The sequence below is a fragment of the Crocuta crocuta genome, unplaced genomic scaffold (genome assembly GCF_008692635.1).
Source record: "Crocuta crocuta isolate KB4526 unplaced genomic scaffold, BGI_CrCroc_1.0 scaffold223, whole genome shotgun sequence".
Classification (NCBI taxonomy): Eukaryota; Metazoa; Chordata; class Mammalia; order Carnivora; family Hyaenidae; genus Crocuta; species Crocuta crocuta.
In genome coordinates, this window is record NW_027529426.1 from 6,981,814 (window position 1) to 6,997,608 (window position 15,795).

At 35.8% G+C, this 15,795-nt stretch overlaps 1 protein-coding gene and 1 long non-coding RNA gene across 4 annotated transcripts in view; one reads left to right on the forward strand and one right to left on the reverse strand.

The window, feature by feature from the left end:
- Window positions 1-8,570, forward strand: part of ARAP2 (ArfGAP with RhoGAP domain, ankyrin repeat and PH domain 2) — a 190,175-nt gene extending 181,605 nt beyond the window's left edge. For all 3 annotated transcript variants that reach the window (XM_077758955.1, XM_077758957.1, XM_077758956.1), the window contains one exon: window positions 6,359-8,570. In XM_077758955.1, coding sequence (XP_077615081.1) covers window positions 6,359-6,742 — 384 coding nt within the window. In that variant the 3' untranslated portion in view covers window positions 6,743-8,570. The remainder of the gene's footprint in view (window positions 1-6,358) is intronic.
- LOC144227332 (uncharacterized) overlaps window positions 1-15,795 on the reverse strand; it is a 132,618-nt gene that overhangs the window by 103,645 nt on the left and 13,178 nt on the right. The window lies entirely within an intron of this gene.

Consider the following 15,795-nt stretch of genomic DNA (forward strand, 5'->3'; position numbering starts at 1 on the left):
GCTCAGGTCATGATCTTATAAACTAGTGATAGGATTATGTATTTTATAGCATGGAGATTATCAACTAATATAGTGAGTTTAGTAGTGAAAGTTATTTAAGACCATTCCTTCTGTAATCTACATATTGATCATTGTATGTTTTGGTATTGTGAGACCTTCATAACCATTAGCCTGTATCTGGATGTCATGGAAAATATAACGGCACAGACTAAAGCCATGTGATTGCTCTGAGAACACATTCCTGTACCATGCTCTGGCAGTGACATTAGGAATTACTCTCTGCAGGGAAAAGACTCCTTCTCACATCATCATTTCTATTAAAAACTAGTTTTCTCTAAACCTACTCTGGCACAGACTGACATCATCTGCACCACATTACCTCTTGCTCCTCTAATTTCATACCTTACCTATCCTTTTTATTTAAAAAAAAAATTTTTAATGTGTGTTTATTTTTGAGAGAGAGAGAGAGAGGGAGACACAGAATTCAAAGCAGGCTCTGAGCTGTCAGCACAGAGCTCAATGTGGGCCTTGAACTCACAGACTGCAAGATCATGACCTGAGCCAATGTTGGACACTTAACTGACTGAGCCACCCAGGCGCCCCCTCTATCCTTCTTTTTAAATTACTAATGCCTTATCTTTTAAGGACATAAACTGTGTTCCTTCCCCCACAACACGCAAGGCACTCTAGCACACCATGTTGTTCATGAAAAGCCTCAATGTCCCATCCTCTTGACTCTTAACAGGTCACTTCCATCACCTGTCCCCACCTTCATATAAGATTACCTCTCTTTTAGGCTAATACTAATGTTTACTTGAAATTTTAGTATTAAATGTGTGAATACTTGACCCCTAAATTCTACATCTAAGAAAATCCTGAAGTCTGTTCTGCTAATGGTTGAAAGATCATGAGAACTGTTACCATGATTATGTGTGTGTGTGTGTGTACATATATATGTCCCAAAGACTCCACCCAAAACTGTTAGAAGTGATAATATACAAAAATCTGTTTCTATACACTGATAACAAAGTGGCAGAAAGAAATTAAGAAAACCGTTCCGTTTGTAATTACAAGAATAAAATAACCTGGGAAAATTTAAGGAAGTGAAAGACTTCTACTCTGAAAAATATGAAACATAGATGAAAGAAACTGAAGATGACACAAAAAATTGGAAATACTTTCTCATGGATTGGAAGGTTATTATTAAAATGCTGAGTTTCTGTGCACTAATGAAAGAGCAGAAAGAGAAATTAAAAAAAACAATATATCATAATTACTTAACCACTAGTCAAAAGATCTCTTCTCCAAAAACTATAAAACACTGATGAAAGAAATTAAAGATGATACAAATGGAAAGAATTTCTATGCTCATGAATTAGAACCAATACTGTTAGAATGTCTATATTACTGAAAGCAATCTACAGATTTAATACAATCCCTATCAAAACACCAATAACGTTTTTCATAGAACTAGTACAAATAATTCTAAAATTTGTATGGAACCACAGAAACATCCTGAATAGCCAAAGCAGTCTTGAGAAAGAAAAACAAAGTGGAAGGTATTACAATCCCAGATTTCAAGATACATTACAGTTAATAATAACCAAACAGTTTGGTACTGGCACAAAAGCAGACACACAGATCAGTGGAACAGAATGGAAAGCCCAGAAATAAATCCATTCTTATGCAGTCAATTAATATTGCAACAAAGGAAGCAAGAATACATGGGGCGGGGAGACAGTGTCTTCAATAGTGTCTTCAATAAATGGTACTTTGAAAACTGTATACCTCCCTGCAAAAAATGAACCTGGCCCACTTTCTTATACACAAAAATAAATTCAGAATGGATTACGGACTTTAAATGTGAGAACTGAGGCAATTATTTGACATTGGCCTTAGCAACATACCTTATGGTACATCTCCTTGGACAAGGGGAAAAAAAGCAAAAATAAACTGTTGGGACTATACCAAGATAAAAAGCTTTTGCATAGCAAAAGAAGCCAACAAAAAGAGAACTGCTGAATGAGAGAACATATTTGTACATGTATTTCCAATAGGGTTAATATCCAGAATATACAGAACTTTTAGAACTCAACACTAAGCCACCTGATTAAAAATGGGCAGAGGACATGGATATTTTTCCAGAGAAGACACAATATGGCCAACAGATGGATGAAAAGATGCTTAACATCACTGATCATATGGGAAAGGCCAATCAAAACCACAATTGAAATAGCCCCTTACACCAATCAAAGTTGCTAGTACCCAAAAGACAGGAAATAACAAGTATTGATGAAACTATGGAGAAAAAAGAACCCAGGTGTACACTGCTGGTGGGAATGTAAATTGGTGCAGCCACTGTGGAAAGTAGTATAGAAATTCCTCAGAAAATTAGAAATAATATACTATCCAGTAATTCTAATGTGTATTTATCCAAGGAAAATGAAAACATTAACTCAAAAAGATAAAAGTACCTCTATGTTTACTGAAGCATTGTTTATAAGGCCAAGTTATGGAAGCAGCCCAAGTGTCCTTAGATAAATGGATGAACTGGTACGTATGTATATAGTGGAATATTACTCAGCCATAAAAAATGAAATCTTCCATCTGTGACTACATCGATGGATGCAGATGATATTATGCTAAATGAAACAAGTCAGAGAAAAACAGATTCCATGTGATTTCTCTTCTATGTGGAGTCTAAAAAAAAAAAAAATACAGAACCGATCCATAAATACAGAGAACAAACTAATGGTTGCCAGGAACGTTGGGAATGAGCAAAATGGATGAATGGGAGAGGGAGAGACAGGCTTCCAGTTATGGAATGAATAGTTCATGAAATAAAAGCACAGCACAGGGAGTATAGTCAGTGATAATGTAATAGTGGTGTAGGATGACAGATGGTAGCTACAGGTGGGGAGAACATAGCATAACAGACTTGTCAGCTCACTATGTTGTACACCTGAAACTAATGTAACATTGTGTGTCAACTATGCTTCAGTTTAAAAAAGTCTATGTTGCTCCTTAATTTTCTCCAGGTAATAAATGCCAAATAAATCTTACCGTGATTAATATTTAATCATCCCAGTCCTATCCCTGTGTTGGTTAGTCACCATTCTCATTAATCTTTCATTTGAGAGGAGGGCTATTTTGTTATACATAGCATAAATCTGTTCATTTTAATCCTATTTAAGTGTATGGTTCAATGTCATTAATTATATACACATGGTGCAAACATCACCATTGTCTCTGTACTTTAACAAAGTCTAATGAAACTTTGGAATTAAGCTGGTTACTAAATATTTCATCCGTTTTTAGAGTAGAAAAATGTATTTACATGAGATAATATAAGCATAATTTTTTCACAAAATTCAAAGTTAAAAATGTATAAAATTTATTTATGAAAATATTTATATTTAACCTGAATTTGTATGTTTTAATTTCATGTCTGGATTGAATGGAATTTAGGAAAATAAAACAATGTTAGATGTTTGAAAAAATTTAAACCTTTATGCAATACTCAAAAAGTTACTGATTATTTCCTAAGCACAGGCACTATACTAGGTTCACATTTCAGTGAACAAAAACCCTCTGCTTTCATTGAGTCAACTTTGTAGCAGGGCATTCAGATAATCACAATAGTAAGCTTTAGAGAGAAAAATAGAGAAAGGTGGGAGTTGTCTTTTAAACTTAATTATATTGAATATCTTTTCCATTTATGCTACTCAGTTTCACACGTAATACTAGGTTAACATTTCATCTTGTTTCAACACTTGTAACATAAATTCTCCTTCAGATATTTACTTTCTAGGTTTTGCAGCTTTTACTGGGGACATTTTGAAAACATTTCTTCAATTCTTGTTTCTTGTAAAAAGAAAAGTAACTTTCTTTCCACTCCACCTATGCTCTGATCCAGTTTATAGGGTAGTCTTCCTTGCTCTCAGTGGCCCCGTACCGCCATATGCTTGATTCTCTGTTGTTTGTTCTTACATCTTACACTTAAGTTGTCATACCCTTTGATAAATCTGATAAAAGTTCTGTTTGCCAGAAATTGCCCAGTCACAAGACCTCCTGAACACTAGTTAAGATAGCACACCTTTATAGTTCAGTGAATGAAAGTGTACTCTAATTCCCAGATCCAAAAGTGAGTTTTAAATGATAAATATATATATTTATTTAATATGATTAATTTCTATTCAATGAGTTATATATTTAATTCATATACATAGTTATTTCAGTATTTTCAGAAATGCATCTGTGGTATTCTAAAAGATATTGTATGGGAGGAAGGATTTCACTGGTCAGATATTGGAGGAGGAAAAGAATAGAAAAATCAAACAGATTTCTCTGCCATAGAACTTCTCAACATTTTTTTTTTTTTTTCTGAGAGAGAGAGCGTAAGCAGGGGAGGGTCAGAGAGGGAGACACAGAATCTGAAACAGGCTCTGAGCTAGCTGTCAGCACAAAGCCTGACGCGGGGCTCGAACCCAGGAATTGCGAGATCGTGACCTGAGCCAAAGCTGGACGCTTAACCGACTGAGCCACCCAGGCGCCCCTCAACATTTTTAATATACCTAATATGTACTGTGAGTCTCAGAGGGGGCTGTAGTACAAGTATAGAGCATATCCCCAAATCATATAGCCACAGACATGACACTGAAGGAATTTCACATACACTAACATATGGCACATTTAAGCAGAAATGAAATAGAAGAGGCAAGTTTGAAATGAAAGCCCCTCAGCCTCAAAAGCTTCTTACTAGACAGGTCTCCAGAGGCCAGGGAAACAAAACCAAAAATGAACTATTGGGACCTCATCAAAATAAAAAGCTTCTGCACAAAAAGGAAACAATCAACAAAACTAAAAGGCAGCAAGAGGAATGGGAGAAGATATTTGCAAGTGACATATCAGATAAAGGGTTCCTATCCAAAATCTATAAAGAACTCATCAAACTCAGCACCCAAAAAACAATCTAGTAAAGAAATGGGAAAACATATGGACACTTTGCCAAAGAAGACCTCCAGATGACTAACAGACACATGAAAAGATGTTCAATTTCACTCATCATCAGTGATAATGAAACAAATGAAAACCACAATGAGATACCACCTTACACCTATCAGAATGGCTAATGTTAACTCAGGAAACAACAGATGTTGGGGAGGATGCGGGGAAAGAATTCTCTTTTCCACTGCTGGTGGGAATGCAAGCTGGTGCAGCCACTCTGGAGAAGAGAATGGAGGTTCCTCAAAAAATTAAAAATAGAACTACCCTACAATCTAGCAATTACACTACTAGATGGTTATCTAAAGGATACAAAAATGTTGACTCAAAGATGCACATGCACCCCAATGTTTATAGCAGCACCGTCAACAATAGCCAAATTATGGAAAGAGCCCAAATGTTAATTAACTGATGAATAAAGAAGAGGTGGTATATACATATGGAATATTACTTGGCAATCAAAAAGAATGAAATCTTGCTATTTACAACAACATGGATGGAACTAGAATGTATTATGCTAAAAAAGTCAGAAAAGTAAATATTACATGATTTCACTCATGTGGAATTTAAGAAACCAAAGAGATGAACATAGGGGAAGGGAAGGAAAAATAAGGTAAAAACAGAGACAAACCATAAGAGACTCTTAAATACAGAGAACAAATTGAGAGTTGCTAAAGGGGTGTTGAGGGGGATGAGCTAAATGGGCAATTGGCATTAAGGAGGACACTTGTTGGGATGAGCACCAGGTATTTTATGTAAGTGGTAAATCACTAAATTCTATTCCTGAAACCATTATTACACTATATGTTAACTAACTTGGATTTAAATAACATTTTAAAAAATTGAAATGAGAATCAATCTGAATAATTAACCTGAGAGACCTGTTTGAAGCTATATGTTAAGTGTATCTTAAAATGAATTTCCATGATCTACCTTTCAGTTGATTTTGTACCTATAAGATGACTGCATTATCTCTTGGTCAATAAATTGTGACATGCCACTTGTGTCAAAGTTAGAACCTAAGGGGCGCCTGGATGGCTCAGTTGGTTAAGTGTCCGACTTCAACCCAGGTCATGATCTCATGGTTTGTGGGTTTGAGCCCCGCATCAAGCTCCGTGCTGACAGCTCAGAGCCTGGACCTGCTTCTGATTCTGTGTCTCCCTAGCTCTTTGCCCCTCCCCCACTCATGCTCTGTCTCAAAAATAAACATTTAAAAAATAAATTTTAAAAAGTTAGAACCTAAATCATAGAAATAAGTTCAAAATAAGGAGCATCCACCTTTCTGTGGAATATGTTTTCAATGTAAATTGCACCGAATCCTGCTTTCCCCTGTAATGCCCTATTTTATTTTCAGAGTGCGAGAACAGAGCTGGAGCGGCTGCGACTCAGTGAAAAGCGTGACCAAGAGTTTGGGGACGGCAACTTAAGGGAGAGAGCCTCCATGGTGGCCCAGTGCCTCGAGCACAAGGACGAGAAACTTCGAACTCGAACCAGAAAACATCGGAGTTTCAACTGTCTGGAGGACACAGAGGCTGAGGCCCTTCAGGGGCAACAAAAAAGCCAGAAAGCCCTCAAGACATTGAGGAAGACTGAGGACAGGAATGGCAAAGCTGTTTTAGACTCGGATAGTAAGTTACCATCAAAGGTTATTGAAGAACTTAGCCTGGTTCTGCAGCGGACAAGAACCCTTCCAAAAGACTTACAGGGTGAGGAGATCTTGCAGAAAGAGATAAAATAGTTTTGCAAATTATTTTTTATAATATTGTATAGAGTGTTTGCAAACCAGAAACCGAACAGTAATTCATGGTTTGTGAGATTTGTCTAGCTATACATAAGCATTTAAATAGTATTTTAAAATATATATGTACATATGTGGTAAGTATAAGGTTATGTTTTTTTGGTCCGAACAAAGCTTGTACAGTTCAAGTGTATTAACCTTGTGTAAGAAGGCATTGGGTTACTTTTGAGTTGGCCAGGCTTTTATAGTAGTTGTCTGTTGAGTGGTGTAATTTATGAGCAGAAATCTCAAACTGTACTGTATTGTATAAAATGCTTTGTTTAAATGAAGCCTATGAAATTACATATAACACATTTTGCACTTTGAGAAACCTTGTATATTAAGTTACCATATTTTTTTAGGTTTACATAGGGTCCACCATATGGAAAAGGAAAGGGAAGTTGTAAAGAGGAAGGATTTTAGTGGCTACCTATCAAATGGAGTTTTATAAAGAAGCAAAGAGTTAACAAAAAACCAAGGAGTTCCATTAAGATCATTCTAGTTCACTATGGACCAGAACTTACTAGTAAGAAACTGCTTATTAAGAAAAAAAGTCTAGTGACTACTTCCCAAGATAATGTTCAGTCACCAAACAAGAATTATGGCACTGGCCACACTTACTTATGGTGTTAGTGAACCGTCCACAGTGTACATTCACTACTCTTCAGTTCTTCATAGGTGGCTGCTGAGAAGAAACTTACACTGCATTGAAGACATTGTACACGGGACCTGACATGGGTGCCATTTGCACTGTTGCTATATACATTTTTTTTTTTAATTCCTTACCATGCTTTTTTACAAATTCATTATCATGGGGTTTTGTCATTGTGTTTTGATTTTTTAATTCTTATTGCTTTACTTTGTATTTCATCTCTTGTTATTTTAAGTAAGGTGGTGATCTCTTTCTCTGCAACATCAGAATTAACTAGAAGTATACAACATATGGCCATTTTAGAGTGCTGATAGTTTACCCCACTTTTGGTAGCTACTGGTTCACATTTAATCAGGTCTCTTTATTAAAAGAAAAAAAAAAAAGTAGTCTTCTCCCTGTGCCTAATAATAACAAAGTCCTCTGTTTTTTGCCTCCACATTAGGGTCAGCTACTGAGTTGGTGGTTTTCCTCCAACACACAATACTGTCTAATTATAGTTTACATTAGGGACAGCGCTTTTAATCCATTTTCTAAGAATTTTATTAGGTCTGATGAGTTTTGACTACAGTTATCAGCTATAGCTAGGCTACTCCCCTTTTCAAGGTCATCTTCACAATCTGTTATATGAAGGCCCATACTTTTGTAAGTCCAGTCATTATATGGGAATATACTCTTAAATACTCTGAATTTCTTCATTGTAAAGAAGAAATTCACTTTTATCTGGAGGTGACAAAATAGTTCACCATGGGTGTATGATATTTATTCTTTAAATCCATATCGATTAGGTTTTTTTTTTCCAAAAGAAACTGCAGGTCAGTTTATGAATTTCAAGGTGGCACTACGAGGGAGACTTCATTTAAAGCAAGAAATCATGGGTTTAGGGGAAAAATCTAAAACTGTTATCCCTAATAAATTATAATATTTATGAAATGAGGCATATGACCATATTTGACCATGGGAAAGTATCTAGAGTTTCTTACCTGCCTTCTCTGAAGATTTTTGAAACCTGAGCTTAAAATCAAGTAGCTCTGTTTCCCTTCCTTTCTTGTATAATTGTCTCCATTTTTCAAGAGTAAGGTAAGGGCTAATGATGATGTCTCATATTTTGAATAAAAATTAAATTGTTTTACAAGTCTACTGGAATGTGATTGTTATTTTCCGAAGTTAAAGGTTACTTAGAAATAAATCTAAAAAGGAGAAAAGGTAAGATGATTAAATATTTGAATTTATTATATACTTCAAACAACCTGTCATTTTTTCCAAACATGTCATTATGAATACTGATCTATTACTGTAAATGATTAATATCCACAGATGTGACACATACACATTGATGGTCCTCTTTCATTTCTATAGCCTTAAAGTTAATTACAAGGCATGTCTTTTAAATATTTGACCTCTAAACAAATCATTACCTGATGATTTACCAAAATGGCATTGAGAATTCAAAACTAAGCAAAAGTAATTGAAGCAAAGTCTGACTTGTGTACATAACTGTAATGGCTGCTGATTTGCATTGTTCAGGGGACAGTGTATAATTCTAGAATACACATAACTGTATGTCACAAAAGGAGATATTTTTAAAAATGCATCAAACTTATTTGAAGAGACTGTACTATCCAAATATTTTCATGTTTGCTCAAACTTTTGATACTTCCTCTGGGGAAAAGATGTTTAAACTTTTACCATCTTATGGGGCACCCTGGCTGGCTCTTGTCGGTAGAGCATATACCACTCTTGATCTTAGGGTTGTGAAGTTTGATCTCCACATTGTGTGTAGAAATTACATTTAAAGAAGAAAAAACTTTATCTTAAAAACATTTGCATCAAGACTTTCATAATTATTCACTCATCAAAAGATAGAATTACGGGCAACTAGGTGGCTCAGTCGGTTCAAGTGTGTGACTTCAGCTCAGGTCATGAACTCATGGTCCATGACCCACATCGGGTTCTGTGCTGACAGTTCAGAGCCTGGAGCCTGCTTCAGATTCTATATCTCCCTCTCTCTCTCCCCCCACCCCCACTCGCACTCTGTTTCACTCACAAAAATAAACATCAAAAGAAGAATTAAGTTTATAATATGAACAATTTTCTGTCTTGTGTACAACCATGTTTATCTATAATCATTTAGAAATGCAAAGCACAGAAGTGAATATTACAGGTAACGTTCATCTGTTTTATATCTCAGTTATTTTTATTGCAAATGTTCTAAGTTATATTGTATATTCCTATCTGCTCTGCTATGGTTATCATATGTTGAATGTAAACTTAGTAATTCAGATAACTCTATAGATTTAAGAACTTTATGAATTATGGGATTTGTGTTCAGAATTTAAATGTCCTTATCTGAGAACTGGGAATAATACCTATCTTGTAGGCATTTTATGATTACTAATTTTATATATATATATTTATATATGTTTGTGTATATACATATACACACATCTATTGCATAGAGGTTTAATAAATATTGCTTATTAATGTATTAATTTTTCTAGCTCTCATTTGGTTCAAGTCCTGAGGCTTCCTACTGGTTTTCAAATTACCTATATCAGTGTTTGTCTTCCTTCTCTTTTAAAGTATGCATTAGGGGCACCTGGGTGGCTCAGTTAAGTGTCTGACTTTGGCTCAGGTCATGATCTTGTAGTTTGTGGGTTCGAGCCCCGTATCGGGTTCTGTGCTGGCAGCTCAGAGCCTGGTGCCTGTTTCGTATTCTGTGTCTCCTTCTCTCTCTGCTTCTCCCCTGCTCATGCTCTGTCTCTGTCTCAAAAATAAAAACTAAAAAAATTTTAAGTATGCATTAATACAACACATGACCACAGGTTGTGGGCTGAATTGTGTTCCTCCAAATTCCATATGTTGAATACCTAATCCCAGTACTCCAGAATGTGGAATATTCAGAGATGAGGCCTTTAAAGAGGTGATTATTAGTACAGGCCCTGATCAAATCTGACTGGTGTCCTTAAAAAAAGGAAATATGGATGCATGAAGAAGCACCAGGGGATGTGTGTGCACAGAAGAAAGACCGGGTGAAGACACAGCAAGAAGCTGGCCTCTGCAAGCCAAGGAGAGAGGCCTCAGACAAAACCAAACTTTTTAAAATCTTGGTCTTAGACTTCTAGCCTCCAGCACTATAAGAAAAAGTCCTATTGTTTAAGCTACCCAGTCTGTGGTATTTTGTTAGCACAAGTCCTAGCACACGTTTATGTTAATAAAGATATCAGATAAACAGAATACTTTAAAGTATTGGTTCTTATACTCCTGTTCCCCAAAATTTCAGAATATCTTTGTAATATGGCATCAGTGTAATCAATAGAATGTAATATTACAGCTATCATGGTGATTAATGGAAGGTGAAAGACCGTGTAGAGATGTAACTGCTTAGAAGTCAGCTAGCTAGGTAACTTAAATGCTGAAATAATACACCATAAACCATTGAAAATTTGCCCAGAAAAGTTATAGTTTGGGTCTGCTTATAAAGATTCAAATTCTAGGGGCACCTGGGTGGCTCAGTCGGTTAAGCGTCCGACTTCAGCTCAGGTCAGGATCTCACGGTTTGTGAGTTCGAGCCCCACATCAGGCTCTGTGCTGCTGGTTAGCTCAGAGCCTGGAGCCTACTTCAGATTCTGTGTCTCCCTCTCTCTGACCCTCCCCTGCTCATGCTGTCTCTCTCTCTCTCCCTCTCAGAAATAAATAAAACATTAAAAATTTTTTCAAAAAAAGATTCAACTTCTATAACCTCAAGAACACTCCCATCAGGAAAGATGCTGACCCTTCACGATGTTTGAGAGAATACTGTGAATTCTTTCAATGAACAACTCAAAGAGATCTTGAGTTCAATAACAGTATTCACTAGGCTAGGCACAGACATAAAGTCATTTCAACCAACACAGATAAGCCAAGCCATAATCCTACTGCCTGAGACTGGATCAACAGTAACCCTCATCAAATAAAAGCGACATCTGTATCTCATTGGAAGGTATCTCATCTTCCCCTCCAGCAAACTGTCTCACTTGCCACCTTTTTTATCCCCTCGCATTTTCTCTTTGTACCCTCTTCATTCAGTCTTCTGTTTCCTGCTATTTACCGTAACTGCTCCTGTTAAGGTCAGAACAACCTCATTGCTAATTCAAATGGTCACCCTCCAGTCATTTCAGTCATTGTACCTGACTTCTCACCATCTATAGCATTTCACAGTTGGTCATCCCACCTTTGTGAAATACATTCTAGCATTGGTCTCCAGGATATTTCTATCATTTAGTTTTCTTCACTAGTCAGTCTTGGATCCCCATCTCTATATAGATGAACTAGAGGAACTCATCTAATCTCATAGCTTCAAATATAGTACATTTTCTGTCTATCCCATACATTTAGTTCCAGCCCAGACCTACCCACTGAGCTTCTAAATGTAATTTACATTTCTACTTGAGTGTCCAGCTGTCATCTCAAATACACTATATCTAAATCTCTTTACCTGTTCCTCATCCTTTCCATTCCACCCTCTTCTGCCCTTTCCAGGACTTAGGTATGGACAGATTAACCAGATTATTCAGGTAATGATAAGCAAAGTTGGCATTTGAATGCAGGCAGTCTAGCTCAGAAGTCCACACTTCTCAACTCTGCTTTAGATACAGTTTAGATATTGCTCAGACCACTGACCTATCTCATCTGAAAGATTATATATAAAAGGTTCAACTTGTCTCACTTGTACTATGTGGAACAAATCACAAACTAATCTTTTTAAATATAAGAAAAAGCCAGATTAATCTTTTAAAATAGTCTCTCCTACCAATCCCTGAATAGGTTTCTATTTCTGTTAAATGGAATGTAATCTATAACTGGAAGCCCTGGAATAATTTGTTTCAATGTGCCAACTGCTACTTCTTTCATCTCAGCAATCCTCACCTCACTTCCTTTGCTACAAGCATATTTGTTCCTCAAAATCACCAGGCATTAAAATTCTTTAGCTTTGCAGGAACTATTTCCTGTCAGTAACACACTGTCCAGACATACACATGTCTCACTGTGACCTTCATATAAGTCACCATCAGAAATGGCTCCTTACCAGATAGACCTTCTCTGAACATCCCATATAAAATGGCATCATCACTTTCTATCCCTGTATCTTACTACATCATAGGAATTCTCACCACCTAACAATGTACATACTTATTAGTATATATTTTATTTGTCTAATTACTTACACTAGAATCTGTCAGTGTAGGATCTTAAATCATCACTGTATTCCCAGTATGCAGAACAGTACCTGTACCATAGCCTATAATCCCTAGTGATATATACATTAAATAAATGAAGTCATGGCATAAGGAAATAGTTTGAAGAAAAATGGCCCCACCAAGAGCTAGGAACAATGGATTAAAAAATATTTTTGTAAAGTCTACTGCTGAAACAAATAGAAATAAATGTGCCAATATTCTGAGGAAGTAGGAACATTTAGACATGAGCTGATATTGTACAGCTTCTCTTTTTCCAGGGGTATTCACAGAATCTATGCATAAGGAAATAAGTTGAAAATAATCTGGTCTTTGATCAGGTTGAGCCATGCTTTTCACAGAGAGATAAATCAGCAGAACTTTAGCACTCTTGTATAGCTAAGGAGGCAAAATTGGAGACTCAAGGGACAAAAATACCAGGAAGAGAAGAATAAAAAACTGACTATAGCTGGCTTCCCTATTAAGACAATTTACTGAATAATGATACCTATGGCAGTAGGCTAATAAGCTCACTGGGAAGTCTTCAATAGCAGAGCTGAGTTTTTTTGTAGGCTTCTAGTACTGAGAAATCAAAGATTCAAATTTATTTACTATTATGGAGAGGTTCCCTTGTGAACATATGGGCTCCAGTTAGAATCCTGGGAGATCCATATGGTCAGAGTAGGTATGAATTGGAGTCTTAACAGAACATGGTCAAACTGCCTCACAACCTCAATTCAATTTAGAATTTGGGTCAAGATCATCATCTTCCTCTACTAAAAGAGGAAAACATAAATCCTCTCTGAAGAAATATGTAGAGCTTCAAAAAAAGTTTTCACTATTTGGCATAAAATAAAAAGCATTCACCCTTCTGATGCCAAAACCAGATAAAGACACTCCAAAAAAAAGAGAACTATAGGCCAACATCCCTGATGAATACAGATGAAGAAACCCCCAACGAAATATTAGCACACTGTATCCAACAATAAAGAATCATTCACCATGATTAAGTGGGATTTATTTCCAGGAAGCAAGGATTGTTCTAGATTCACAAATCAATCAACATGAAACATCACATCAATAAGGCAAAGGATAAAAACCAATATGGTCATTTGAAAAGATGCAGGAAAAGCATTTGACAAAGTGATATATCCCTACATGCTAAAAACCCCCAACAAAATAGGTTTAGAGGGAGCATACCTCAACATAATAAAAGAAATATATGAGAAACACACAGCTGACATTATATGCACTTGAATATAGACTGGGCTTTTCTCCTAAGATCAGGAACAAGGATGTCCACTCACCACTTTTATTGCACATAGTACTGGAAACTCCTAGCCATGGCAATCAGACAAGAAAAAAGAATAAAAAATATCCAAATTGGTAATGAAAAAGTAAAACTTATAATTTTTGCAGGTGACATGATACTGTATATAAAAGACCTAAAGACTCCACCAAAAAAAAACCTTGGCAATTGAGAAATGAATTCAGTAAAGTTGCAGGATACAAAAACAATGTACAGAAATCCACTGCCAACCAAATTTAATAATGCATTTAAAAAATCATTCATTATGATCACGGGGTATTTACTGGGAAAATGCCAGGGTGGTTTGATATATCTAAATCAATCAAGGTGGTACATCACATTCATAAAAGAATAAAACCATATGACCATCTCATTAGATGCAGAAAACACATCTGACAAAATGCCAATCCATTCATCATAAAAACTTGCAACAAAGGTTTAAGGAAAACATATCTCAACATAAAAAGACCACATATAAGAAACCCACACCTACCATGATACTCAATGGTGAAAACCTGAGAGATTTTCCTTTAAGATCAGGAACAAGACAAAGATGTCCACTTTTAGCAGTTTTACCCAACATAGTACTAGATATCCTAGCCACAGCAATCAGAAAAGAAATAAAAGGCTTACAAATTGGCGAGAAAGGTAAAATTTTGACTATTTACAGACCCAATATTCTATATTTTGGAAAACCCTAAAGATCACCAAAAAAACTATTACAACAGATAAATTGATTCAGTAATGTTAAAAGGATACAAAACTAACATATATAAATCTGTTCCATTTGTATACAGATATAATAAAGTAGCAAAAAGAAAACCAAGAAAACAACCCTATTTATAATTGCACCAAAGGGATAGAATACCTAGTTATAAATTTAACCAAGGAGATGGAAGCCCTATACTCTGAAAAAAAAAGCATCCAAACTACGGAAAGGATATTCAACACATTCCCATCAAAATACCAATAGCATTTTTCATAGACTAGAAAAAATAATACCAAAATTTGTATGGAACCACAAAAGAGCTTGAAGAGCCAAAGCAATCTTGAGAAACAACAAAGCTGATAGTATCACAATTCCAGATTTCAAGATATACTACAAAAAGTATAATACAAAAATAATTTATAAACATGCTTATGTGGTCAGTTAATCTAGGACACAAGAGGCAAGAATATACAATGGGAGAAAAGTCTACTCCGTAAGTGCTGCTGGGAGCACTGGACATCTACCTGTAAAGCAATAAAACTGGATGACTTTCTTATACCATACACAAAGATAAACTCAAAATGGATTGAAGACCTAAATGTGAGATCTGAAACCATGGAACTCCTAGAAGAAAATATAGACAGTAATCTCTTTGAGATCAGCCTTGCTATTTTTCTAGATTTGTCTCCTAAGGGAAGGGAAACAAAGGCAAAATTAAACAAACCATTGGGACTGTACCATTGTTAACTTTTTTTTGCACGGTTAAAGAAACTAATAAAATGAAAAGGCAACCTATGGAATGGGAGAAGATATTCACAAATTACATATCCAATAAGGAGTTAATATCCAAAATATATAAAAAACTTCAAGAACTCAACATCAGAGAAACAAATGATCATGATTACAAAATGGACAGAGACCTGAATAGACACGTTTTCCAAAGAAGTCCTACAGTAACAGAAAGACACATGAAAAGGTGCTGAACATCACTAATCATCAGAAAATCACAAATCAAAACTACAATGAGATAACACCTTATATCTGTCAGAATGGCTAGTATCCAAATGACAAATAGGCAGTGTTGGTGAGGACATGGAGAAATGGGAAGTCTTGTGCATTGTTGGTGGGAAT